This window comes from Myotis myotis, unplaced genomic scaffold (assembly GCF_014108235.1).
Source record: "Myotis myotis isolate mMyoMyo1 unplaced genomic scaffold, mMyoMyo1.p scaffold_m19_p_2, whole genome shotgun sequence".
Classification (NCBI taxonomy): Eukaryota; Metazoa; Chordata; class Mammalia; order Chiroptera; family Vespertilionidae; genus Myotis; species Myotis myotis.
The window spans coordinates 196,268,311-196,295,682 of NW_023416324.1; the positions used below are offsets into that span (position 1 = coordinate 196,268,311).

At 41.6% G+C, this 27,372-nt stretch overlaps 1 protein-coding gene across 1 annotated transcript in view; it reads right to left on the reverse strand.

Moving 5' to 3' along the window:
- Nucleotides 1-27,372, reverse strand: part of KCNAB1 (potassium voltage-gated channel subfamily A member regulatory beta subunit 1) — a 203,854-nt gene that overhangs the window by 90,165 nt on the left and 86,317 nt on the right. Inside the window, exon 2 of the mRNA XM_036349319.1 lies at nucleotides 2,366-2,409. Within this exon, the coding sequence (XP_036205212.1) occupies nucleotides 2,366-2,409 (44 nt within the window). The remainder of the gene's footprint in view (nucleotides 1-2,365; nucleotides 2,410-27,372) is intronic.

Sequence of the window (27,372 nt, forward strand, 5' to 3'; positions counted from 1 at the left end):
TGAATGCGTTAGCAAGGCAAACAAGGGCTCTCTCCATCAGGCCCAGCTTCCCTTCCAGGCCTTAAGGTTCCTGAGCACCGTGCACTCATAATATTCTAGTGTTTCCCCAGGTACCTCCTGCTCTGGTACTTGCTTGCATTGCTCCCTCTATCTTGAATTATTTGCCCTCTTTTTCTGCCTCTTTCTAAGCTTGATAACTCCCTTCAAGTCTCAGCTCTGAAGCACCTTCCCTGAACAGCTGTCCTAAATTCCCTGTGCTCAATTCATCCCAGACTCTCCACTATGGCATTGTCAGATGCACTGTCTGTGTTTGCATGCCTGATCCTACTACACTGGGAACAATCTGAAGCAGGGGCCTTGCTGCTTTCATCTTGGTATCTCCCATAACCAGCACAATGCCTGGTTTCCTACATGTTTTCTCAGAATGAATGAATGAATGAATGGATGAATGAATGAATGAATACATAATTCTATTCTTCCTCTCGAAGAAGATGATCCCACCTCCCACTAGACTGGGGTGATTTTCAGTCACTCTTTGGTGGATTTACTCCTTCCCATCAGTGTATTTATGAACCAGGCCAGCCACAGCAACCCACAGGTGGGTTTGGCCATTTAATTCTTTTTACCCATTTCTCTTACTGGCAGAGTTTGTTCCTTCAGATGTATTTTCAGTTCATCCTCGAGTTACTTTACCTGCCTGCTCTCATTTGCACATGCTCCTAGTTCATCGAAAGAAAGCTTGTCAGAGCTAGAAGTTCCCTTCCTGTCCTCTGATAGAGAAGAAAGTCAGAATTGTTAGCTTAAACTATGGCCTTAGAGTATTCCAATATAATTGTGTGATTACTTGGAACTATGATGCTTAATTTCCAAAGCCTCAGCTGAACATGGACTGCGATTCTGCTGACATCCCAAGTCCACAGCAGTAAACCCGGCTTCCCCTGGATGGGACAGCTGGGGTCTGCAGAGCCTGACTAATTATCTAAGGCAGGTGCATTTTTCCTTTCTCTGAATTTTTTTGTCTCCTCTGGCTTACAGAGGTAGCTCAGAGCAGTTCTTAAAGAATGCTTATTCAAGCTGTCAAGCTTTGTTAACCTGTTCTGAATGAAGCCAGTCAGCCCCTGAATTTCCTCGTTTCCTCCTGTTTTTCACGCAGTGCCTTATCACAAGTGTTCAGACTCTCAGAGAAGCTCAAAGCTCAAGTCAGGACTTCTGCTCCTGAATCATCTGTTCCAAAGCTCACCTCCCCGCTCCCGCCCCCCCCCGCGCCCCCCGCCCCCCGCCACTCACACACATGGGGTTTTAAAACACTGCTCTCTGTCCTCCAGACATTCATTTACATGTAGCACTTCATGGACACCTGCAATTTTTTAGTCTTAAGGGCCTTTGGTGGACTTTTCTATGTACTTTTGACTAAATTATTTTCTGCCCTAGAAACGGACTCTATGAGATAATTGGTCAATGATCTTTTATTATAGTTCTTAATTTGTATTTTCTTAAATTATCATATTTCATAATTTGTATTTATAGGGAGTTTCTTTCAATAATGGATAGTGAATAATTATTTACGATTAAGCACATTCTCATAAAACTAAGGTTAGGTGATCCCTGATAGCGAGTCTCCTTTCAAATAGAAGTGAAAGGTAACAAGATCTGAGCTATAAATTAAGCAAATGTCAAGTTCCCTTAGACTTATAGTGAACAAAGTCCACCCTTAGGTTCCAAATCAGATCATCAGAAAGAATCAGAAAAACTCAGGCCCCCATCACCTTAATATCTTTGAAATACAGTGAAAGGAGGCAGAATTAGTTGCCACTTTTATTTATTCATTATCATCCCTTCCCTGGTCTCCACACTTCCATTCAATAGGAATCAAGAAATCTTCCTCTGAGCTTTCACATGTAAATCACTTTGACCTCACAGCATTTAAGATAGATTATAAAAGTATCTAAAATCTAAAATAAATAACAATACAGAAAAATCTATGAAGAAACTAGGCAAAAAGAAAATAAGGATAGAAAAAGTTCAGATAAGCTGCAGGTAAGTTGAGCACATAAACACTATGAGGTCCTTCCCATTTGCTAATTGGAAGTAACACTTGAGTCTTCTTCTAGGGTGAGCATTAGTATCAGATTTCTTTCTGTTGGACAGGGCCCCCATAAGGCATCATGGACACCATGGCTTCTTGGGTCTGAGAGACAGAGGGCTGTGTTGGGCAGGAAAGGATCAGAAGGAGGAATGGGACAAGGCTGGTCACACAGTCCCTTCTCACCTTAGATGGGGTCCTGATTTGTACTCCAATCACTTTCTAGTATCTACCCCAGTCTTCCACTCCCAGCCCACACTACATGATACCATGAGTACTTACCAAGACCCAAGCAAGAAACTCTGAGTCCTGATTTCCCAAGATTCCTGGAACAAAAACAAAGCAACATGTGGTCATTGTTTCCTCAGGGGGAACATGTAAGACTGTGTCATACATTTAACCATGAAGACTCTATCTCACTTTGATGACATGATGCTTTACTAGAGTTGTGGTAGAGACAGAGCCCCAGGCACAGGCTGTGGCCTTGGGGAGACCAGACCCTCTTGATCATCTCCATTTGGGCACTAGGGGCTCAGAAGGTGCCCAGGCTCAGCACAAGAACAAATGCCCCCAGCAAACACAGCTTTTCAGCTCCGAATGATAGTTTTTATTAATTTGCTTACAAATTGTCTTTCTCTCTCATTCCATAATCTGAGTCCCTTGAGGACAAGATCTATATCTTATTCATTAACCAACCAGTCATTCATTATTTATTCGTTATTCATCAGTAGAGCCTGACGCCAGTGGACCCTTAACATATATTTGTTGGTTGAGTAACTGACAACCGAATCTCTAAAGCAGAGTATTATCACTAGTGGATGGAGATTATTAAAAGAACAAATACAAAATCCTTCAGGCTACTTAAACTAAATTATATTATTTTTTAATAAAGTGCTACATAAAATTGGTACAAGAAGGCAAGACAGTCCTTTTTAAATTGTTATTTCCCCCCCCCCCTCATTAACACCTTTGCTTTTCAACCCTGAAAATGTACCATGGAAAGGAAATATATTTCCACTCTCCAAGCAGGGACTCTAGTCTTTACTGGAAGGTGTGTCCATGGAGTTCCAGACAGAACCCATCATCTAACTGCTGTCAGAGCAGAAATCAAATTCTCAGAGAGAGAGAGGATGCCTCATAGAATTTTGTAGGGGTCCAATGTGAGGAGGTGAGGCTTAAATAATTGAAACTTGGCAGAAAATTGCATTCCTTTTTGTTGCTTAAATTTCATTTTCCAATTACAGTTTATATTCAGTATTATTTTGTTATCAGTTTCAGGTATACAACATAGTGTTTAGACAATCATATAATTTACAAAGTGATGCCCCTGATATTTCAAGTACCCACATCCCTTATATTCTGATCAGATGCCCTTATGAGAACACGTTCCCTCCCCACCCCAAACAAAACAGCACCCACAAACTTATCCAACGGCAGCACCGCTCAGCTCCTCCAGGTCCTCCCTGGATCAGAGTTAGTACTTTGTGCTCTCATTTTTGCATCACTTTTTCCCCACTACTTGTTATTATTGTTTATAAAATCACCTAAGCAACACATTTAATTTGATAGCAGAGTCCAAAGTGCATTGTATTGCAGAGTTGAAAGACCCTGGTTTCTATTCCATTTCCCCATCTAGCTACATAATCTTGGAAAAGTCACTTCCTTCCTACGGGGTTTAAGTTCTTCATTAGCAGAATGGGATATTAAGACTGTCATTCATCCAGCATCACCGTTATGGGCCTGTGACATGACAACATCTGCTAAAGTGTTGTACAGTAAACAACAGCAAGCCACAATTGGTTTTGGTGCTTTCTGCCTCTGCTCACCCTTCACAGACATAGTGCTGAATTTTCCAGTACAAACTGGATATGTCCACCTGGAAGGAAATTCTTGCATAAAGGGGGGTGTGAAAAGTATTTTGAATTACTGTACTAAGAGAAAAATAATCAGACCTCTCCATGAAAATAATTTGTATAAGAAATTGTTATTTTATCTATTTTATTTATTTTTAAATTACACTTGTACATCAAAAAAATATTATTCTTTTAGTAGTTTCTCAGAAAACTACAGGCTGTGCAACCAGAAGATCTTTCTTTTAGCCTAAAAGTCTACTGATTTTAAGAATGGGAATTAAGAGCAAAAGCTATATAGTGGGGAGAATAAAAAAAGACAACAAAAGCATATACATAAATGTGGTTAAGAGTCTTCCAGGCAGACTTATTTAACACTGATGAGTCAGCAAAGATTCATGGAGAGGTGGGCACATTCCAGATAATGTCCAGGTCATGGGGATACAGGGAGAAAGCAGGCCCAGGGTCTTTGGGGGTACATGGGAAGGAGACTACTGTCTCAGGCTTGTATTTGCATACCTATGTGCACGTAATGTGTGTGGGGGGGAATCTAGGTAAGGATTTTTATTTTGTTTTAAGATCATTCAATGATTCTGAGAACAACAGGAAGGAGGGACGTGGTACAGAAAAATATGCAGAGCACGACATTTTTATCACAAACTCAAATAGGGCAAGGTTATGTCACTGGGCACGGAAGGTGGGGAGACCTGCCCTATGACAGTGACTTAGGAAGATAATGATACTCTGCTATGGGGTTGGAGGACCAAATTGAGAAAGTTGAGAATCGTCAGCAAAAACAAACTGCAAAGTAGCAAGTACTAAACGTGGCCCATTTTTGCCACTGCTGCTTAAACGCCCAGGCCAGCTTTTCTGGAATGAAAGTCTTAGCAGATTTTGCACCGTAAGAAAAGTTCAGGTGTGGTGGTGATAGGTTCTGCACTGAGCCACGATGTTTTTATTTCCTTTAACTCTTTTTAAAAATATCTTCACCCTCTAGAGCAGCGGTTCTCAACCTGTGGGTTGTGACCCCTTTGGTGGCCGAACGACCCTTTCACAGGAGTCGCCTAAGACCATCCTGCATATCAGATATTTACATTATGATTCACAACAGTAGCAATATTACAGTTATGAAGTAGCAATGAAAATAATTTTATGGTTGGGTCACAACATGAGGAACTGTATTTAAAGGGCCAGAAGGTTGAGAACCACTGCTCTAGAGGGAATGGTTACCATGTTCAGTGGTTGTTTTTAAAATGAAAGGCATTTTCTGTGTACAAGCCATACCTCTTAGTCCATTTCCCCGAGTTTGTCCAGGGCTGCGTATTTTTGTGAGACTCTTATCTCATAAAGCACTCTCAACACATGACGATGCCTCTCACTCTGAAGATGGATAGGGTAGGAGGAATTAGCTCCCTCCAATTCATGGCATGGAATTCCAACACAATTTCCACAATTCCAAATGGCGCATCTGTATCCTCCTGCCTGGGTTTAGGTCTGTGCAGTACTAACTGGAGATGTGGCAATTGTCCAACTATGCTGATCTACTTAAGCTCTGCTGGACAATAGGATGCACATACTGGATGCATTTGAGCTAATGAGTACAACGTATATCATCCCAAAGCTTGTTTGTGTGGTCAAGTTTGTGTGGCCATAATGGCCAAGTTTACACATCATGCTGGGCTATAACAGATGCCCGGGGACCTTCATTATCTCATCCATATGGAATTTTTGTGAACACTTGATGATCTTGGTGTGACACTGCACAACAAATAGCTTTATAGGTTTTTATTTTATTTCTTAATTCCTCAGCATTTGCACAATTGAGTCTGCATAAAAATGCACATCAAATTTCCAGCCAGATTGAATTCCGTTCTCATTTGATTCAAAATACTAGTTTCAGTGCATGGGGTTAACTATTTTATTCGTGTCAGATAGACCAGAAGGAAGCCTCAGCGTGTTCATTTTTAGTATCTGTTCCTGTTTAACTCAAAATAAAGGCTCCTCTTTCCCAGGTGAACCTGAGCTGCTCTGCTGCTAATATTAGAACTGGATGACATCAGTGTGGGGGCATGGGACACTGAGCTTTGTGAGTCACATTTTGGAAATCCTCAGTCTTAAATCAAAACTTCAGGGAAGAGTTACCTGGAGAAGGGATATCGCTTCTGAGAACTCAGCGGTGGCATTTCCCCTTTCTTTCTGAAGCCAGGACTATCACTTAGTCGGTGAAGACTTGGCTAAACGTAATTTATGACAATGGCAGAGGCATTAACTATAATACCTGGTGTTGTTTTGTGGGGCATCCATCAGACTCTATTTGATTTTAAGGCAATAATGAAGCACTGAGAACTGAAACGAAGCATCACTTAGGCACAGCATCGCAAGCCATTCTTATGTTCGCCATTCCTTTACAAATCACAGATTCTAACAGCAGATGATTAGCAGCCCAAATGTGTTGTTTTAAATTGACTGCTTCTAAATACTTGCATTTTAGACATTATTCACAGTAGTAAGTGGTTCGAGAAAGAAGTGAAGCTAGATAAAATAGGCACCTTGCATTTTATTTAAGGTTGACACAACAGGGACAACTAAAAACCCATGTAAGGGGTTCCGGTTGCCATGCCAGGCTGGCAGAAATAAGTTTCGATTTGACCTGCTTTCAGATCATTACATCATCTGCTGTCTCACTCTATTTAAACACCTTTCTAGCCCTCTAACTCACACTCTGCTGTCATGGGGTGCCTCATCTGGAAGTTACTAGTCAAATCTGAGGTATAGAAAATTTTTAAAAAACAAGAAATGTACATTTAACCTTTCCTTTAAAATCCAGACCACAGGAATATTCATTTGTTAGTCACCTGCTTTTGATGGTTGCCTAAGAACATACATTTTGATCGCCATGAAGGTGATTTCAAACTGTAATATGCTTTCTTATGAAGGCACCATTCATCACCGTTGATAAGTGAATAATGATTCATTTGGAAACCAAAAAGCCAAGCATTTTGATGACAGGCACTGATAAATAGCACAATGGAACTTTCTTTCTTTCTTAACTTCTACTGAAGTAGCAACATGATTCTTTTAGATTCTTTGAGTTATAGGTTTAAGTCATGTGTCAGTTGTGAATTCCAAGAAATGATGTAAATTCTTATTTTTTTGAACATATAAAATCACCTGTTGATCTGTATCATTCTAGAAAAGTCTGGAGAAGTATGGCAAAAAAGAGACTTCACTTAATTAATTAGTTCAGTAGAGATGTACCAAGTTTCAACCATATACAAAGCCTTGTATTAGGGTATTGGAGTGGGCTAAATAGCAGATAGTTGCTGCTCTCGTGGAGCTTACACCAAAGAAAGGGAAATGACATGACGTTACATAGTGAGCTTTTTATTTATTATAATCCTAATTTAAAGGACAGTGAGCCCTAAGTGTACAATTGGGATGTCGGGGAAGCTGACATTGGCTGGATGGTTACAAAAAGCTTCTCTAGCAGCATGTAATCTGAGAACCAATGAAGGAGTAGGAAGTTACTTAATGAAAGGAGTACGGATCAGCATGATGAGCTGAGCAAACAGCATGTGCAAAGATTCAGAGTTTGGAAGAAGCATGAGTAATTGAAGAAGTGAAAGAGTATAGGGCAGTGGAAGAGTAGAGTGCAAAGTGACTCCAAATGAATCTGGGGGAGAGACAGGAAGTGCATCAAACAGGGCCTTACTGATTAGTTAATGCTACCAATTTTGGTCTTACTATGAAGAAGTAATGGAAAACTACTGGGGGAAAAACACACAGCAAAAATAGGTTAAAGGGATGCAAGAAGGGGAGGTAGGAGGTTTGGAAATCCTGATGAGAAATAATGATACTCTAAAATCAGATTTAGTGGACATAGGCGAATGGGGAAGATTCCAGATATTCTGACCCATTAAAATCTATAAGACTTTGTGTTTGTTTGAAAATGAGGCTGAAAGAGAAGATGGAGTAATGGGTCATTCTCAGATTTTTGACTTGGGCAGCTGGGTGAAGAGGGGTACATTTCACTAGATTAGGGTTCATTTGAGAAACAGAGGTTTTTGACTCATCTTTGGGCATGTGGGAAAACATGCATTAATATTCTAGCTAGTTGCCTGGAACTCAGAATGGGGAGAGGCATTTCTAGGTATCTAGGGTAACAGGTGCGATGGGCTTGGGTCAACTGCCAAAGGAGACCGTGTTCAGTTGGAGAAGAAGGTCACAAACCTAGCCTTGAGGAGCTCCAACATCTTAGGTGGCAGCAGGCAGCTGCAAAGGAAGGAGTGGTAGAGATGCAGAAGGACACCAGGAAAGTATCAGTGTAGAAGCCAAGGTGGAGATGGTTTCAACAGGGTGGAGAGGTCCAGTACTGGGAGGGCAGAGAAGTGCCCTTACTGTTCAGCAGCATGGGACTGCTGTCGACTTCTGTAGCAGTCGCTTCAGTGGTGCTGTGGATGGTAGTGCAGTTGGGTTGACTGAGGAGAGCGGAGGTACAGAAATGATGCTTGTGTGTGACCTTGCGCAGGTTACTTAGCCTTTGTAAGCCTCTTTACTCATTCATAAATGGAAATACTAATAGCCCACATTTATTTTTGAGATCGAGAAAATATAAATGCAGCACCAGTCCCAGCACATTTCAGTGTTCAATAAGTGCTCCTTGCTTTTGACCTTCCTTATTTCCTACGAAAAGTAGTATCTCAAACATTGAATTCAGGTACTGAAGCTGGTAGGAGGCCCACAACCCCGATCTCATGATCCTTTTACTTTGTGGATTCGTGCTTAGACATCGCAACCGTCCTAAATCTATTAAATGTGCACTGTGAGTAATTTTGCTGGAATCATTAGAAAAGTGGGAACTAGGAGATAAAGATAGATAAGGGAAGCAAAGGAGAAGGTGGCAATTTGCTGGCAAAGTTTGGAGAAGTCATGTGTGTTTGAGGAATTTAGAATAGTTCTTTCGGAGTCACCAGGAAGGGGAAATGGAGATGGGACATGATGCTGTGTGGGTGGAGTTATCCAAACTTGTGAGTTTCTGCATGGGTGGGGTGGGGATTGAGAAATACTCGTCCAGGTCTAGTTATTGATTCTGCTTTTTCTGTCTCAAGTATCCAAAGCATCATAATAGCTTGAAATCAATAACTCAGTCTTAAATCAGAAGAATCTAGAACCTTTAACTCCAGGGTATATAATTTTGGGAGACAGGGGCGGGTCATGAACTTGGGATAGAAAAAAATACATTTTTATTTTTCACCAATTTAACTAAAATTTAGCATTTCTTCAAGTATGACCATAGACAAGAAGTATTTACATTACCCATGATTTTGCTACCAATCAATTACAGGTAGTTTTCTGTTCCAGTTGCTTCAGAGATCAGAAAGTTATTAGCACTCACCATTCAGCCTCATTACCATTTGGAAACCATGGTATTTTACTTGCTCCCAGAGCTTATTATTTAATATATTAACAACAAGTGCATGTCTTATGGGGTTGCAAATTTGAATTATAAATACTTTGAACTGTATTTCAATTGAATGGACTCCGGTGTATTTTGTTGTGTATTTAAAAGCTCTTTTTCTGAATAGTCTGTAGGCTTCAATGAATTGCTAGCGGGGTCTGTGCATGAAGAATCTTGGACGCAGATGAAAGATAAAGGTTGTTTTAAAAATGCCTCTCGGGGCATCCATCTGCCACAATACAACATGAGTTTACAAGGATCTTTTTCAAATGGGAGGGGAGAAAAATCCTAAAACATATTTAAAAGCAATATTAAATATGCAATCCCCCACTCCTACTATTTAAAATGTGTATAATGTAAACTATAGTGTTGGCGCTTACTATCCTGACTTATTTGTTTAATTTTAGTAAATTAAAAAGTATTTCTTAAGCCCTGCTGGATTTAATTCCAAACTCAGGCCCAGTGCTTGTGTTATCTGTGCTTGTATGTAAGCCCTTGACTCTAAGTTCACCCATTACAGGGCCTCATCCACACACCTGCAGGGGGGCTGCCTGCTTACCCTCTGGGGCAGAGGTGAGAGCACAGGATTTGCCCACCCCAAGGCTCTGGGGTCTTAGCAAAAAGTGGCTTGCCTCATGCACAATACTTTATAACATTTCACTTTAATGTAATTCATTTATTCAACCATTTCATATTCCATGGAATATATTTGTGTTTGTTTGAATAGAAAATAATGTTTCCTTCTTAAATCTTCAAGCAAGTTTGTTATCTTAGAGAAGTGCCATTTGGCTCCATGGCTTAATTGGGTGCCCCTGGGCACCCTCTGCTGCCCCCATTTGAGAGGCCTGCCTGTCAATGATTGCCTGTCATTTACACCTTAGTGGGAAAACGTTTCAGACCTTTTTTCTTACATCAGTTTGGAGGGATTTGAAGGTATAATCAAGAGAGAAAGCACTGAAACACTGATAGAAATGGACGGGGGAGTAAAGGTGGGGTAGAGGAAGCAAGTCCCCAAAGGGGAGAATACACTTTGCCCCCTTCCTAATTGTGCCCAGGGTCACCCCTCTCTTCACAACAGAATGATCACCTTCCTACATAAATATCATATGCACACCTGCTGAAGCAAAGGTCGAGCCTTCCCTGGCATCCACACTGTAATGAGAGCTATGATTAGTTTCCACTGTAATGAGATGTGCAGTTTTCAAAGGCAAACGAAACAAACAAAAAAGCATCGGAAGGAGGAGTTCATGCTCCACATCTTTTCAACTTCACTTACTGTGGGGGAGTTTCTTTCTCCTTAGAAAGCCAAGTCAGCAGCGCAATGCAGACTGAGGCATGAGTCTGAGTGAAAGGCAGGTTGATGTTTAAATATCCACTTAATCAAAAGCAAATGCTTTCAGCCATAATACATTAGTTTGCCTTCCACTTTCCTTGACAGAAGAACAGAAAATTCATGCCTATTTTCTCTGTGTGTCCATAGCCTTTAGATCTGCTGTCAGAGTGCCATACATCATGGGGCATGTTATTCACATTGTGTATGAGGTTCTCTCCTTTCAGACTGAGATCTGTGAGGGCAGGCACTGAGACATCTGCTTAGCACAGTGAGAGGTGCATAGTGGACGTTCAATGATGCTCACAGTGGATGCTCTAATGCTATCATCTTGCTGTGGTTAAAGACCACATTGCTCCTCACTTGTTCCCCTCTGTTGGCTCGGAAGGCTCTATGGTTTGTTGGAAATCACGGGCCAGCACAGTGCAGTGCTGAAGTACAAATAGTGCAGAAGTGCCTCTACCCTTCACTATCAGTGAAACCTGGGGAAAGTTACTGAACCTCTCTGTGCCCCATCTGTTACTGGGGTAATAATAGAAACTACCTCAGAGGCTGATTGTGAGGAAAAATGCATGTAAGATAGTACTCGGCACATGGTAAATCCTCTCTAGGTGCAAGCTGTTAACAGACAGACACAGGTTTGGATCCAAGTTTTGCTATCTCCTGGTTGCCGTGGGAATCTCATTCACCACATACAGGTTCCCTCTTCCGTAAAATGAGTTTCTACACTCTCCCTGAGAAAAGGAACACAGGAAACATTGTGGCCTTTGACTCTTCTCTCAACCAATGGAGGTGTTAGGGCGGCCCCTTCTAATTTTACAAGAGGCTGGAACTTGGGAACCTGCTTAGCAGGATGCATTCTAACCCTGCTCATACCCTTCCTCTTCTTCCCTGCCTTTCCAGCTAACTGTGTCTCCATTTCAACAGGAGGGCCAATGCCAGGCCTCTAGTATTTACAGACTTAGAGCCTTGGTCAGGGGTGAGAGGGGGAATCATGACCAAGGTCTACTTCTATGTTTAGATCTTACCCTTTAGTTCCAGCCAGCCCACCTTCAGGTCACCTCATCTGAATCTTCAGTGCACACACCCCTCAAATTTAGAATACCAAGCTGTGGCTCCCCCTGCTCCCCTTCCTCCAAAAATACATTTTAATTCCCAAAGATTTGTTTCCCCTCTTCTTTGGATTCTACAATCAGCAAATCTTGAAGAGCCTACTTCTGCACATCCCTGACCCCATCCTGGCTTCTTCACAGCCACTACCAGGTCAGACTTTTATGACGAATGGCTTTTTACCTGTTCTTCTGCTTCTAGATTCTCTCCTGTTCTTTCTCTGTGTATCTAACCCACCTTATCACCTTAATTGTATGTAGTAACTATTGTTCATGTCTTACTGCCTTTCCACAACTGCAAAGTACTTGATGGTAGGATCCAAGCCTGGCTTATATTTGACTTCCTCATAACAATCTGCACCATGAGGTACAAATAAACATTTCATTGACTAAATTGAATGCTCAAATGAGTAAGTCTGAGAAGCCTTTCTTACCTCCTTGATGTAAACTTCCAGAGTTAGATATTATTTTACTCTTAACTCTTTTGTGTTTAGATTGACTATTAAGATTTAATTGTCCTATTCAACATCATAGTATAATAAGGCATTACAAAATCAAAGGCATTCAGATTTTAAAAAGGAACAAATAAAATGGTCTCTTACTGCAGACAGCATGATTGTCTATCTAAAAAAATTCCACAGATTTATGAAAAAGCTCCTAGAACTAATAAGCTAATTCAGTCCAGTTGAATGATATAAATTCAATATATAAAAGTTAATTGTATTTCTAGCAATGAACAATTGGCATTTGGGATTCAAAAGAATAATATTATTTATAGTGGCACCCTAAAAATAAAATAGTTATTATTTAAAAATCTATCCAAATCTGGGCACTGTCTGTATGCTAAAAATTACAAAACATTGAAGAAAAAATGAAAGAGGACCTAATAAATGGAGAGAGATACTGTGTTCATGGATTGTAAGACTCAACATTGTTGAGATATCAATTCCTCTCAATTTGATCTGTGGCATAAATATAATCCCAATTCAAATACTAGCAATGTTTCATAAATATCAGGTGATTCGCAAATTTACATGGCAAGATGTAGGAACTAAAATACCCAAAACAATTTCAGAAAGAAGAACAAAATTAGAATGACCCTACCTGATGAATCACGCTACCTGATTTCAAGATTTAATATAAAGTGAAAGTAATCAAGTCAGTGGGGTATTGTCAAAAGGAATGAACCACATATAAATGAAACAGAATAGAAGCTAAGTGGAACAGAATAGACACTAAGTGGAACAAAACAGACAAGTGTAGTCAACTGATTTTTTTTATAAAGGTGCAAAGACAATTCAATAAAAAAATAGTCTTTTTAAGAAATGATGCTGGAACAAATGGGACAATTGTCTATATATATAAAAAATAAACCTTGATAAAAATCTCATAATTCGTATAAAAATTAACTCAAATGGATCATAGATCTAAATGTAAAATTTAAAACTTCAAAACTTATGGGAAAAAAATAGGAGAAAATCTGTGAGACTTTAGGTTTGGTAGGAAGCTTTAGAAATAGTACTAAAAAGCTGATCCATAAAAAATTTAAAAATTGTACTTCATAAAAATTTAAAACTTCGTTCTGCGAAAGATACTATTAGGAGAATGAAAAGACAAGCTACAGATTGGAAGATAATACCTGCAAAAAAACAAACAAAAAAACAACAACAAAAAAACAGTAAAAGATGGCCAAAGTACTGAACAGACACTTCACCAAAGAAAATAGTTGGAGGGCAAATGAGCCATATGAAAAAATGCTCAACATCATTAGACATAAGGGAAAAACAAATTAAAACTATAATGAGATAGCACTACACACTCCCAAGTTCCAGCCTCTTGTAAAATTAGAATGGATAAGATTAAAAGCAAAACCACAACCAAACACAATGCCAAGTACTGGCAAAGATGCAGAGCAAATGAGATTTCATATATTGCTGGTGGGAATGCAAAATGGTACAGCCCACTTTAGAAAACATTTTGACAATTTCTTATAAAGTTAAACATACCCATACCATGTGACTCAACAATTCCACTTCTAGGGATTTACCCAAGTGAACTGAAAAGTTATGTTCACATAAACCACTATATGCAGCGTTACTTGTAATCACCCAAAACTGGAAACCACCTAGATGCCCGCATTATTCTAGGTGCTTTCACACATAATTCATGCATATAAAGGCCAACAGTCTTTCTAGGTAGACACTTTTGTGCTCATTTTATTCATGAGAAAGTGGAGGCTGAGAGAGGTTAAGTAACAGGCCAAGATCCCACCCATCTAGCACATGGCAGGCAGAAGTGGAATTCTTTCTGCGGTAGAAGTATGTGCTCCTTCCACTGTCCCGTGATGCCTTCACATGGCCTGCCTATCTGAAATGAGTCAACAGTTAGCTATTTTAAGAGAGACAGGCAGGGAGAGGGTCTCTGCCTGGCTTGGGCACACTTTGGAGGCCTAGAGATGAGAGAAAACGAATTTCTGTGGCTCTTGCTAGGCATCCAAATCCTCTTGATGTCTTTTACGGACTCCCCCCTCCACGCCCACCCCTAGCTGCAGCTTTCCACAGTCTCTCTGTGATTGATGCCATGGCAGCAGTGGGAGGTGGTGAACTGCCACTCATCTCACTCCTCTCCCAAGCAGCCTCCTTACAGAAACCACAGGGGGAAATGTACAGTTCACTTTGTTTAAAATACACAGAACTGGCTGAAACCGGTTTGGCTCAGTGGATAGAGTGTCGGCCTGCGGACTGAAGGGTCCCAGGTTCGATTCCGGCCAAGGGCATGTACCTGGGTTGCAGGCACTTCCCCAGTGGGGGATGTGCAGGAGGCAGCTGATCGATGTTTCTCTCTCATCGATGTTTCTAACTCTCTATCTCTCTCCCTTCCTCTCTGTAAAAAATCAATAAAATATATTTAAAAAAATAATAATAAAATACACAGAACTGGATTGCATCATTTTTTGTTCTTTTGAAAAAAGGAAAAAAATGAAGTCATTTGCGCTATCTGCTGATTGGCGATAGGATGACCAATGGGGCCTTGACAGACCATGTTCACTGCATGCCATAGGGGTATGGGGTTAAGGGTTTGGAAAGGGGAATGGAAAGTTTGAAAGAGCTGAAGTAGCCTTCCCTGGAAAAGAAGGTTGGGTCAAGAGAGATTTTTGGAGTAATTCAATCCAACAAACACTTTGGAGCTACTGTGGGCAAGGAGCTAAGGACATAAATAAATCATTCTACAAAGTAGATTACAGATTCACTCAGTGCAGGTTTATTGAGCACCAGCTGTTGAGGCAGGCACTGTTTTAGGTTCTAGGACTACATGAAATTCCTGACCTCAGGAAGCTTACATTCTAGTGGGCTGGCTCATAGTAAACAAGCAGGCACAGAAATAGCTTCAGCAAATGCGAGGTGCTCTGAAAGTATGAAGCTGGAAGATGGTATAGATGAGGTGATCAGCAACAGCCCCTCTGAAGAGGTGACATCTGAGCAGGGACCTGAGCATGGGAAGGAGCAGCCTCGGAAAGATCTCGCGGAAGAAAGTTTAGGCAGAGAGATAAGCAAGGCCTGGAGGTGAGACAAGCTTGAGGAGCAGAAAGGAGGTGAGTGTGCTGGAGGCCCCTGTGAGGAGGGGAACAGTACAAGATGAGGTGAGACAGAGACAGAGAGATGGAAGCTAGGATTTACCAGGCTTCTGACAAACAGCTCAACTGCTCTTTTCCTAGGCAGAGTTGTACAACCCGGGGGGCACATACGTCTCTTTCCCAACCGTAAGTCTCAGTATTCCTGTTTCAGGTTCCCTGTTTCTCCTTTCTGTTCACCTTTCCTTTTCTAATGGTATTCTCTCTTGCTCCCTCTGGTCTCAAGTGGCTCTAGTTATCAGGCTCCATCTCTTTTCCCTTCATCAAATTCTGTTCTCAGGAAAGTCAGAACAACTCATTCTCACTAAGGTGGAGATGGCCAACATGACCAAGTGTTGCCTGACATGGAGAAGGAGGAATTAGCATGCTATGACTCCCAGGAATCAGGGAGAATGGCTCTTTGCATGTGCATCTGCTGGGAATGCTTTTCTTACACATTTTCACTCAAGACCCGGAAGCGCCCCCACGAAGACCTACTTATTTCTTCTACTGACTGCATTATTGGGTTCAGCCAATGGCTACTGATGTTACCAGACTCTTGTATATACATACAGGCAGTCTTCCTTTCTTTCTCTTTTTTTCTTTTCTCTTCTCTTCTCTTTCTTTTCTTTTTCTTTTTTTTTAAATTAAATCTTTATTGTTCAGATTATTACATCTGTTCCTCTTTTTTCCCCCCATAACTCCCCTCCTCCCAGTTCCCGCCCCACCCCCCGCCCTCACTCCCCACCCACTGTCCTCATCCATAGGTGCACGATTTTTGTCCAGTCTCTTCCCGCATCTCCCACACCCCTTTCCCCCCCAAGAATAGTCAGTCCATTCCCTTTCTATGTCCCTGATTCTATTATGATCACCAGATTATTTATTCACTTGATTCTTAGATTCACTTGTTGATAGATGCATGTTTGTTGTTCATAATTTGTATCTTTACCTTTTTCTTCTTCTTCCTCTTCTTAAAGGATACCTTTCAGCATTTCATATAATACTGGTTTGGTGGTGATGAACTCCTTTACCTTTTCCTTATCTGTGAAGCTCTTTATCTGACCTTCAGTTCTGAATGATAGCTTTGCTGGATAAAGTAATCTTGGTTGTAGGTTCTTGGTATTCATCACTTTGAATATTTCTTGCCATTCCCTTCTGGCCTGCAAAGTTTCTGTTGAGAAATCAGCTGACAGTCGTATGGGTATTCCCTTATAGGTAACTGAGTTTCTTTCTCTTGCTGCTTTTAAGATTCTCTCTTTGTCTTTTGCTCTTGGCATTTTAATTATGATGTGTCTTGGTGTGGTCCTCTTTGGATTCCTTTTGTTTGGGGTTCTCTGCGCTTCCTGGACCTGTAAATCTATTTCTTTCACCAGGTGGGGGAAGTTTTCTGTCATTATTTCTTCAAATAGGTTTTCAATATCTTGCTCTCTCTCATCTTCTGGCACCCCTATAATTCTGATGTTGGTACGCTGGAAGCTGTCCCAGAGGCTCCTTACAGTATCTTCATATTTTTGGATTCTTTTTTCATTTTCCTTTTCTGGTTGGGTGTTTTTTGCTTCTTCGCATTTCAAATCTTTGCCTTGATTCTTGCGCTCCTCTGGTCTGCTGTTGGGAGTCTGTATAGTATTCGTTATTTCAGTCCGTGTAAGCTTAATTTCTAGTTGGTTCTTTATCATAACATCGAGGGTCTCATTAGATTTCTTGAGGATCTCACTACATTTATCAGCGGCTTCTAGACAGTTCTTGAGAGACCTTAAAAGTGTGGTTCTGAACTGAATATCCTCCATTGACAGTTTTGTCCTGTTTCTTTGTCTCCGCATTTTTTATGCTTTCTTGGTGCACCCCCTAGTGTTCTTTGTGCACAGTCTTGTTGTAGTTAAGCCTTGATTGTTGTTGGCAATACCAGGGTGATTTGACCTCCAGGCTAACTGGCTATGAGAGTCCGCTGTGTCTGCAGTGGGAGAGCTTCTGTGCTGGATCTCTAGGGCGGTGCTAATCTAGCGTTTGCCTGAGGCTATTTGGCAAATGGCTCTGCGAAGGGCTTGGGCTTGGGAGGGGCGGGTCCCCGGGGGATCTACAGGGTTGGCAGAGTGAGTAGTTATAGCTGCTCTCAGTTCCGTCCCTAGGGGCTCTGCCTCACAGAGTCCCAGCAACCGCTGCAAACCTCGGAGAGAAAGCTGCCTTCAAGTTCCGACCGAAGCCAGACAGTCCCGCTTCTCCCATTTGAGTCTGGGTCCCTAGAGACTCGCCCGGATCTGGAGCTCAGAGTCTGAAACTCCCTCCCAATTGAAAACAACAACCGCGCCCTCCGCCTCCAGCCCGCTCCGCGTGCACTCTGCACCTTAGTATTTCACGTCAGCACTGCGCCTCCTCTGAGTCTGGGTATGATATTCTCTTTCCTCCTAGTTGTAGAATTTCCACTCAGCCAGCCTTCCTGTGGTTCTGGATGATGTCCGTTCCATCTTTTAGTTGTTTTTTGAAGTGGTTGCTCGAGGCAGCAATCTCCAGCGTTAACCTATGTTGCCATCTTGGTTTTTCTCCTCTTTTTCTTTTCTTTTCTGTCCTTCCCTCCCTCCCTCCCTCCCTCCCTCCTTTCCTTTCCTCCTCCTTTTCCTCCTCCTCCTCCTCCTACTTCTCTCTCTCTCTCTCTCTCTCTCTCTCTCTTCCTTGACTTCTAATTGGTTTTTTAGAGAGAGAAGAAAGGAGAGGGAGAGAAACATTGAAGTGAGAATGGAACATCGATTAGCTGCCTTCTGCATGCCCCCTACCAGGGATTGAGCCCACAACCTGGGCATGTGCCCTGAAAAAGAATGAAGCCAGCAACCTTTCAGTGCATGGGATGCTACTCAACCAACTGAGCCACACTGGTCAGGGCCAGGTAGTCATTCTTTTAAGAACTCCAGGATACACAAAGATTTTCCTGAGAGATCTCTTGCTATCTCACTGTGCATGGTTATTTAGAAAGAACCACTGTAGCATAGAGCAGAGAAAAAAAAATCCTAAATCTGGAAGTGGGTTAGGTGAATTTCAATCCTTCTTAACTAGAGACCATACCATGTTGGTTAACCCAGGTTGGGGTCTGATTATACCTGTTGCTTGGTGCACGATTATTCATGGGACCATCCCTCCTTTTACTTTCAAAAGTATCCTACTTGGGATGATAAATTATGTGGTCTCCCTAATCTAATCCAGGGTGACCTTGAGCCTTAGACTGGAGGGAAAATAGATTCCCTTTCTGCAGGAGACAGGAAGAGAGGAAAAAAATAAGTCAGAAGTAAGTGTCTAGACTCACCCATTTCCACTTTCCCCCCAACCTGCCCACTGTGGTAAAACTGTCCAGAGGATAAGGAGAGATTAGCAGTAACCAGAGATGTCTGTGGGACTCTCAGGACAAACACTCACTCCTTAGGCCCAGGGTACCCAGGAGGATTCCAAGCTCAAGGAGAAGCTTCACACTAACCTCATGCGGCTGGCAGTGGCCTGGAAGTTTCCTAAGCTTCCTGCTAGTCACTGACACCACTTGGGGAAGAAAGAAAGAAGAGGGAGAGAGATTCCCTGTGGCGAGTTTGATCCTTGAAATCAGAAGAGATAGAATTTGCTTTGAATGGATGTTTTAGGTGCCCCCCTCACCTGACATCAGCAATGGAGACTTTAGAGAAAAATAAGATCAGTTATAGGAAACCAAGAAATGTCTTCCCCTCCACCCACATGTAAGTAGTAGGGGTTTAATATCATTCCATCTACACTCATATCCTCAGAGCTCAGCACAGGGCCAGGGGCAGGGTAGATCCTCAATAAACATTTGTTAAATGAAGACTTTAACTTCAAATTATGAAAAATTGCAATCAGACATGGACTATTATAGTATGATCTTGCAGAAATATTAAAACACTTCTTGAAATAATATTCATAGCTATAATTACCATAACAGGGAGGGAAGAAAATCAACCAAGGAATTTAGAAAGTAATCTCTGTCAACTACTGTGCCTTAGATAGTGTTCCATCTCCCCATGGTAACATACTATAAGCCAGTCTCTAATATTACAAGGTTTTAGCCTTCCTTTATGGCACTTTATATAGGCAATTGCCAGAAGCAAGCTAAAGGATCATAGCCTCTATTGATCTAACTCAGTTAAGGAATCTCCAGTGAACCAACCTTTACCAGTTGAACTGAACACATTTCGAATAATTATGGATCATTGCCTCTTCTGTCTGCAAAGGTAGAGAAAATAAACTCTAGATTTATCATTAAAATAGCAGATGTTGAAGGAATGCGAATTCAACTATTGAGAACCTAGTTATTTAACTCGGGGTAGTTTGATAATTACATAAAAATCCCTAAAATAAATATTTTCAATGAAAATACTGGTAGGCCAAAAGTATATGTTTATATAGAGAGCTTGTGTGGAGTTTAAAGTCTGTTAGTATTTAATATTGGTCTCAAGGGATTACGAAACACTATGATTATTACATTTCTTCAGATGTTCCCACCCACAATACTCTTTCTTTTCTTTTTTAAAGTCAAACTGCAATTTGCTTTGTCAAACACTTTTCTAACTAATGTAAAAAATAAAGTTGAAAATCTTTGGGGAGACTTCGCCCTTTTCTTTTAATAGTGCCTTGCCAAGTAGTCATTATTTTATAAACGTCGAAAGGAACATGTTTTGGAATGAGCTTCAAATGTAATTTGGCTCATTTTGGAGAGAGTATTTTAAAAAACTGGCTATATGCCTTTGTTGCTATTTTGTTAAACAGGCCAATTCCATTGGGTGTATGTGGCCTTGGTGTGGTGAATTATTAGCTGAAGGGAAAGTGAGTTCTAATCATTTAATCATGGAAATCTGGACTCAGACCTTCCTGGTGGCTTTCTGTGGATTAAATGAATAAACTTGGACATGGATGGGTTAAAGCAGCCTCATTTCAATGCCAAGATGCATCCTTCAGCTAAGTACCCTTAACTTGGATTTCGCTGTGTCCCTATAAAAATAGGGGGAGGGAGAAGGCAATCAAGACCCAATTCAGTGACTCATTACGTGCATTTTCAATGTCTAAGGCTGGTTCAATCATAGAACATCAGATGCAGTGCTGCTGATAAATCCAACTTGCAGCTGGTTCACCCAGGATTTATCTGGTTGGCATATACATGTATTCACAAAGTAGAACTTACATCTAAAAAGTGGCAAATAGAAAGTAGAATTAACATCTAAATAGTGGCCAATATACGTAGTCGGAAAGAAGCCTTAGCAATGAAGGACACTTTCTGAATGATGCTCTGTTTTACGTTCTATTTCAGCTTGAGGTTTTCCATTTATTTACAGGATGTCCTGTAATTTAATTCAAGATATTTTTAGAGAAGTGGTGAATGAATCTGAGGTCCTCCTGTTCAGACCTGAGGATTGGGCCACCTGCAAAGAAGAATTGTATAAACCCACAGAAAGGGAATATTTTTTATCAGGAAACCTTAAAGATCAATAAGTTCCTTCTGTCCAGTCATCCACGGAGGATCTATTGAGTAGCCCTGGGGTATCTCTGTGTCTAGAGGAACAGAGGGAGGAATGACAATAAGTAGACAAGAATCCGTCTATAGCAATGGTGAGTGCACAACAAGGCTAAGCAGGAGGTGGGTGGGAACAGAGAGGTGAGGGAGGACCTTTGCTTTCTGGTGTTTGAAAGAGGCTTCCCGGGAAAGAAGGATCTGAGCTAAGACTTGAAGGGAGATGAGGTGTTCACCAGGTAAAAGAGTGGGGGAAGGTGTTCCCAACAGAGGAACCAGTTTGAGTGAAGAGACACACCTAAACAAGAAGGTACACGGTATGGTGAACAGATGGACAGTGGGTCAATTTACAGCTGGGGATCTTGAGACAGAAAGATCGATTGGGACTAGTGTAAGAAAGGCTTGAACGCCATGGTTCATGAATTTGAAATGTAACTTGTGTGTAACGTAGAGCTCCCGGAGTATTTAAACAAGGATAAAATATCATCCAATCTGCATTGCGGAAAGATGCTGGCAGCAGTGTGGAGGGTGGATTGAGGAGGCAGTGATTGGAGACGGGGAGATCAATCAGGAGGGGGGTTCAGTAGTCTAAAGAAAAACGTATCCGTCTAAATTAGAGCAGCTGTCTTTGATTGACAAGAGGTTTATAAAGGACCTGGGGTACAACAGCTGTTAACTTTGCAGACTGCAGTTTTATAGTCTCTAAATACATTGCTGGTGTTCTTTGCGAATGAAGGAAGATCAGACCAGGAAACAGCCTCAGGAAATTTAAACATTTTTTCAGCATTCACGTCAAACCTTTATAAATCTTTTCTCCTTCTTTCTCTGTCACTGACAGTTAACATATTTTCCTCCCTAGGGGGCACTGAAATCACATTTGGGAACCATGTGAAGAATTAATTATGGTTGGCCTTGACTCTCAGGTGCTTGGAACTGTGGCTGCCACAGAGGGGCTCCCCTTATGATGTAGGCTCATGAGGAGTGTGGCATGGCCGCTGTGGGGTGTAGAGAGTAACAGTGCCAGTAACAGAGCAGGATGATGGAGGCCAAGAGCCTGAAGGAAGAGTTATGGTTGAGAAAGTGGTGCAGTAATATGATATGGCTGCGGAAGTGGATGGTTGCAAACTGTTTTACAGGTAAATGATTTTTATGTTTTAGCCTTTTGTGATGAAAAATCTTTCAGTGATAAGACCTGCCCACTTGCTAAATTCTGCTCTGTGGTCTGCCCTTTCTAGGTAGATTCTATTTACTGAGAGTGGCTCTGCCATGGTTGTGCCCAGCACCCTGTTCAGTATGCATGACCAACTCTAGGCAATCCAGGCATATCTTTGGGGCAGCCATTAACTCATATGTGTGTTGGCGGGACTCAGATAGCAGACACAGCTCTTCCTCTGCATGGCGTTGCTGTGTCCTGTCATTGTCAGCTGCCTGTAGTGTAATTTAGTTTCTCCAGTCCATATTTTGTCTTCAGAGGAAGACTGAAAACTCCTTGCAAAGAACAACCCTATCTTAGGAGTTCTCAGACTAGTAGAGCCTCCCCACATATTTGGTGAGAGAGCTGTTATGTAGGCTCCCTGAAAATCCTCAAGATGGGCCAGGTTCCATAGACCTCATCCTATCCCCACCGCCTCTTTACCAAACCCTCAGCTGCATCCTGGGATGAAAAGCCAGATTGCTTCTGCAAAGAACTTTTCCCATGACTTTCATGGGCAGCCATTCCATACAGCACGCCTAACACTGAAACACTGGGCAGATTGTGAGCTCCTCGTAAGCCAGCAGCCTCTGAGCGCTTCTTGCATGTATTAGCAAGAGGGAAAGTTCGGGACGCTAGTGCACCCTTTACATCCAAGAAAATAATTATGGATGGCATGAGTGTAAGTGAAGTAAGAAATTCATCTCCCAAATGTCCCCTTAGATCCCTACTGAGTCAACGTGCACAGGGAGGGAGGCACTGAAGAGAGACAGCATGGTGGGCAAGAGGCTGGTGGGAAATAAAAAGGCCTTGGGTGGGATGGGGGCTGGGTGGCAGAGGGAAAGAGGGGTGGGGGAACATCTGTAATACTGTCAACAATTTTAAAAAAAAGAATCTATCTAAATTTTTAAAAAAGCAACCATGAGCACGCAAATGGGTCCTGGGTGGCCAGGGTGGCTTCCTCAGTGTTGTGGGGCAGTAGTCTCCAAAATGTATGTTCGGGCCCATAAGACAGCCCACGGCAGTGTGGGAAGAAACATTAGAAGTATTTATATTTGCATTTTTAATTCCTTGCTTTTGAAAGTGTCTACTTTTTGTATATTTTATAATTACTATGATATTAGCACAGCAGTGCATGCTTTAAAAATAAATACTTGTTTACTGGAGGTAGGCAGTCAATGAAAGCTATGGGAAAAAAACAGCTTTACAATAAAGATCTTATTTTCAAAGGCTTACATTCTAGTTAGGGGGCTAAAAATACATCTATATATAAACATACACGCAGTAGTTGTTTTTCCCTAGGTACACACACACACACACACACACACACACACACACACACGGTAATAGTTCTCAAGATCAGACGTAGACGAAAGAGTGAGTAGAATGGAAGTAAAGAACAAAGAGCAACCCTCTTCCCCAGATGGTGTTTGGGGGTTGAGGCTGTTATTCTCGTGAGCATGGGATTCTTAATATACCAGAGGGAAGGAGCTTCTAACATTTCTAGGGAAGGAAATGGGAAGGAAACAGACATCTTCACACAGGCTGCCAGGAGCCAAGCCATTACTGCTCCCCAGGAGGTGGGAGCATCCTTCTAAAGCAGAAGAGAAAGGCATGGAACATTTATAATTTCATTTTTTTCACAAAGGCAGCTTGGCTTCCCATGTGAACCGTTCCCAGAGCTTTCTTCAAGTTAGTGTAATCTAAACACATAGACAATTCAGGAGTGTGCAGAGTAAAGAAAGTCAAATATGCCGACTAGGTATCCAGGTACTCATGATTCTCTCTATAGAGAATGTGTGCCCAGCTCTTTACAGACACTATTTCCTTTACTTCCATAAATAACAAGTGTGAGTTGGTCTCTCTCCCACTTATTAGAGGAGCACACTGAGTCCCAGAGAGTTTCGGTGACTAATGCGTGGTCTCTCAGCTAGCGGTGTTCAGGTGGGAATTCCAGCTAACCCTGCTCCGCTCTGCCAGGCCACACAGCTTTCCAGTGCTTTGTAAAACAATGCCTAGCTTCTGATTATCCGCGGGGTTCTGGTAGCCAAAGAATATTAATTCTCTTGCCTCAAGGCACAGTGGTAAGTCCTACTCTGCAGCCCAATATTTTTACATGTACAAATCAATATATTCTAGTAAATACCACCAGATCAGCAGCCAGGAGTCATCCCAAATGTTTGTTAATTCTACCATATGTGTTTGACTGTGTCATTACGTCGCCTGTCCTAATTAAGATGAAAGAAATCTGAATTGAAGTAACTGGTTATGTGAATGCCAGAGCCACTAAAATAGAATCCCCAGGGACCTCAGGCTTCCCAGCCCCAACGATGCTCATATAAATTTCCTGATTACATGGCTGCTGTCCATCCCCACGTTTAGAATAATTAATTGTCACTGAAAACGTTGGAAAATGAATATTGCTATTATCTATATATCCAGGCAGATAAGGCTTACCCAGAAAACCTGGGGCTGTAGAAATCATGTTCTATTAAATTGTGTATTTGTCAGAAAGCTTTAGGACCCCCCCACCCCCCATAATGTTCTTTTGGTCTTATAGCTGTTGGGAGGGCTTGGGGTCAGGGTTGCAGAGAGGAATAAGTAGAAATATTGAATATTGTATCTGTTTGATTGATTTAGATGTGCCGTGGACTGAGGTCTTTGGTAAATGAGGCCACATATAAGCAAATATTGGTGAGAAATGTCTGTCTCGCCTGCTGGAAAGGGTGCATTTTAAGTATCAAAGAATGGGAGTGGCTGTCCCGCTCTCAATATCTATATTTTGAATTTTAATTTTCCAGTTTTGTGGTTTTTAAACAAAATTAGGCAAAAGAACATTTCTAACTTCTTTTTAGAACTTGCATAATCTACATGTTGAAATAGGTCCATCTGCGTTAGCTCCACCTGCCTGCAAACAGCAAGGTTAGTGCTAACTAGGCATGAAAAATTACATAGGGCCAATATATGCATTAGAATGACTAGCTCTCTCTCTAGAGAAAAACAAAACAAGCCCTGTTCAAATGGAAAATGTTCTTCAGCCCTTCAAAGTCATTAAAACAAGGTTTACCTGGCCAGGTAGTTTCACCAGAACCTTCTGGGTTCACTGTGCTGTTTAACCTTCTCAATAGTAGTCATCAGCACACTGCCCCTAATTTGTGAGGTAATAATACTTTAGCCTGGTTTCACTATCTTTTTTTAAAAAAAGTTTCTATTGAATAAGTTTATTGGGGTGACAATGGTTAATGACATTATGTAAGTTTCCAGTGTACAATTCTATAACACATCATTTTGTACACTGCATTTTGTGTTCACCACCCAGAGTCTAGTCTCCCCCTTCACCATAAATTGGACTCCCTTTATCCTCTTCATTCGTTTCCTAATCCCTTTCCCCTCTGGTAACCACCCTTCTGTTGTGTCTTTGAGTTTGTCTGTTTGTTTTGTTTATCTGTTGCTATTTTATGTCCCATACATAAGCGAAAGCCTATGGTTCTTGCCCTTTTCCATCTGATTTATTTCATTTAGCACGATATTCTTACGATCCATCCACATTGTCGCAAATGGCAGTATTTCAGCCTTGCTATTGGCTGAGTTTGACCGTCCTTTAAAAGCACCAACCTTGGGCAGGACTTGAGCTCTCAGTTTCTTCACGGTCACTAGTCTGCCTGCTCTCACAGACCATGCACACCATTGGCAGTATACCTATATATTCAAACCGGGAAAGAGAGAGCATCCTAAAATGATACACTCTGCTTTGGGAACGTTTACCTTCAATCCACACCCTATTGTTTTCTTAGGCGAAAGAAAAAAGAATTGCAACCCCAGCTTCCTTTTGCAAATGCTTAAAATCCTTGGCCTTCACAAATGAAAACGCCCAGCTTTGTGACTACAAGTCAAGTGTGTCTGGAAACATATTGATTAAGGACACAGAGAGAAACACCAGACATTTGTCTTGATAAATGAAAACTGGGCTGGGGCGAGCATTTGTATCCGGAAAGAATGAGCGCTCTTAGGATTAAAGAATGCAAGTCCATTACTGCAACATTTTGAATAAAGAAGCTTAAGAAGACTAATTTAGGGACGTTTTACTGTATATCATATGAATAGAATGGCAGAATACTAACAAGAGCTTGCATGTAAAATAGCTCACAAATTGTCGTCTTCGCTTATTTAAGAGTATTTCAATGTCTGCTGTGAGCAGCACTCAATAACACTCGATGACTGACATATAATTATTAAGTTCATTTATATCCTGGGCCACTTCCAAATTTCACTGAACCCTGGAACAGGAACTCCCACTGCGTTCTTCCTGGGACTTGAAGAGAACAGAGTAAAGCTGATAAAAAAAAATAGGCAAAACTGGAAATTAATTGGTAGTTGCAAGGATTAGTGCGAAGACGGTGCTGAATAGCTTCATGGTATCTACATGAGGCAAATGTGTGGAAGTCCTCTATGAGGTCTGGCAACAAACATCTTTTTCTTTCCTTTCTAGCCTCGCAGGGCTTGCCTTCACCATGTTCAGAAAAGGAGCGAAGGTGACAAATGGTTGAGGAGGCAGCTTCCTCCCTTGCACAAGTCAGCTGAGAAAGAAGTTTCTCTTCACCCCTCCTCTGCCCGGAATCAACATGGTGTGATATCCTGGAGGGCCAAACGCCTCCGGAGCTTTTTGTTCCTCAGTCCAACTTCCTCCGCCACTTCTGGTCCTTCCCTTTGAAAATAGACTTCACTCTGTGGGCTCGTTTTTAGAACATGGCAGAGTCAGCATTTGTCTTATTCTAGCTCCCTCACTACTACGAGGGATGGATCCGGCCTCCAACACGAGTCATCCAATTCCTGGGCTTGTGCTCTCTCCCTACCTAAGCTTTAGTGTCACTCACTCTCAGCTGGTGACAGGAAGGTATTAAAGATTCCAAAAGAGCCTTTTCTCTTTAGCATCCTCTTCCGGGTGCTACTGTGGTAACCATGTTCAGCTTGGCAATTTAAGGTCCCAATTTGTGCAGATGAATAGATTACTCACACATTCCTTAACTAGATCAAGCTATCTTCTTTTGAACATCCCTGCAACCCTCCCTAGAATGAGGGAATGGAGGGAGAAGTAAGACCTCACCACTGATTGTCCCACATTGGTTGTTATTATTTAACTCATGAGTATTTATTGAGAGAGTTAGTGTTCTCTGCTGTACCACGCAAGGATAGGAAGCTTATTCCTTACATTTAAAAGGTGGCTCCAAAGGGGCAAGATGTGCAGA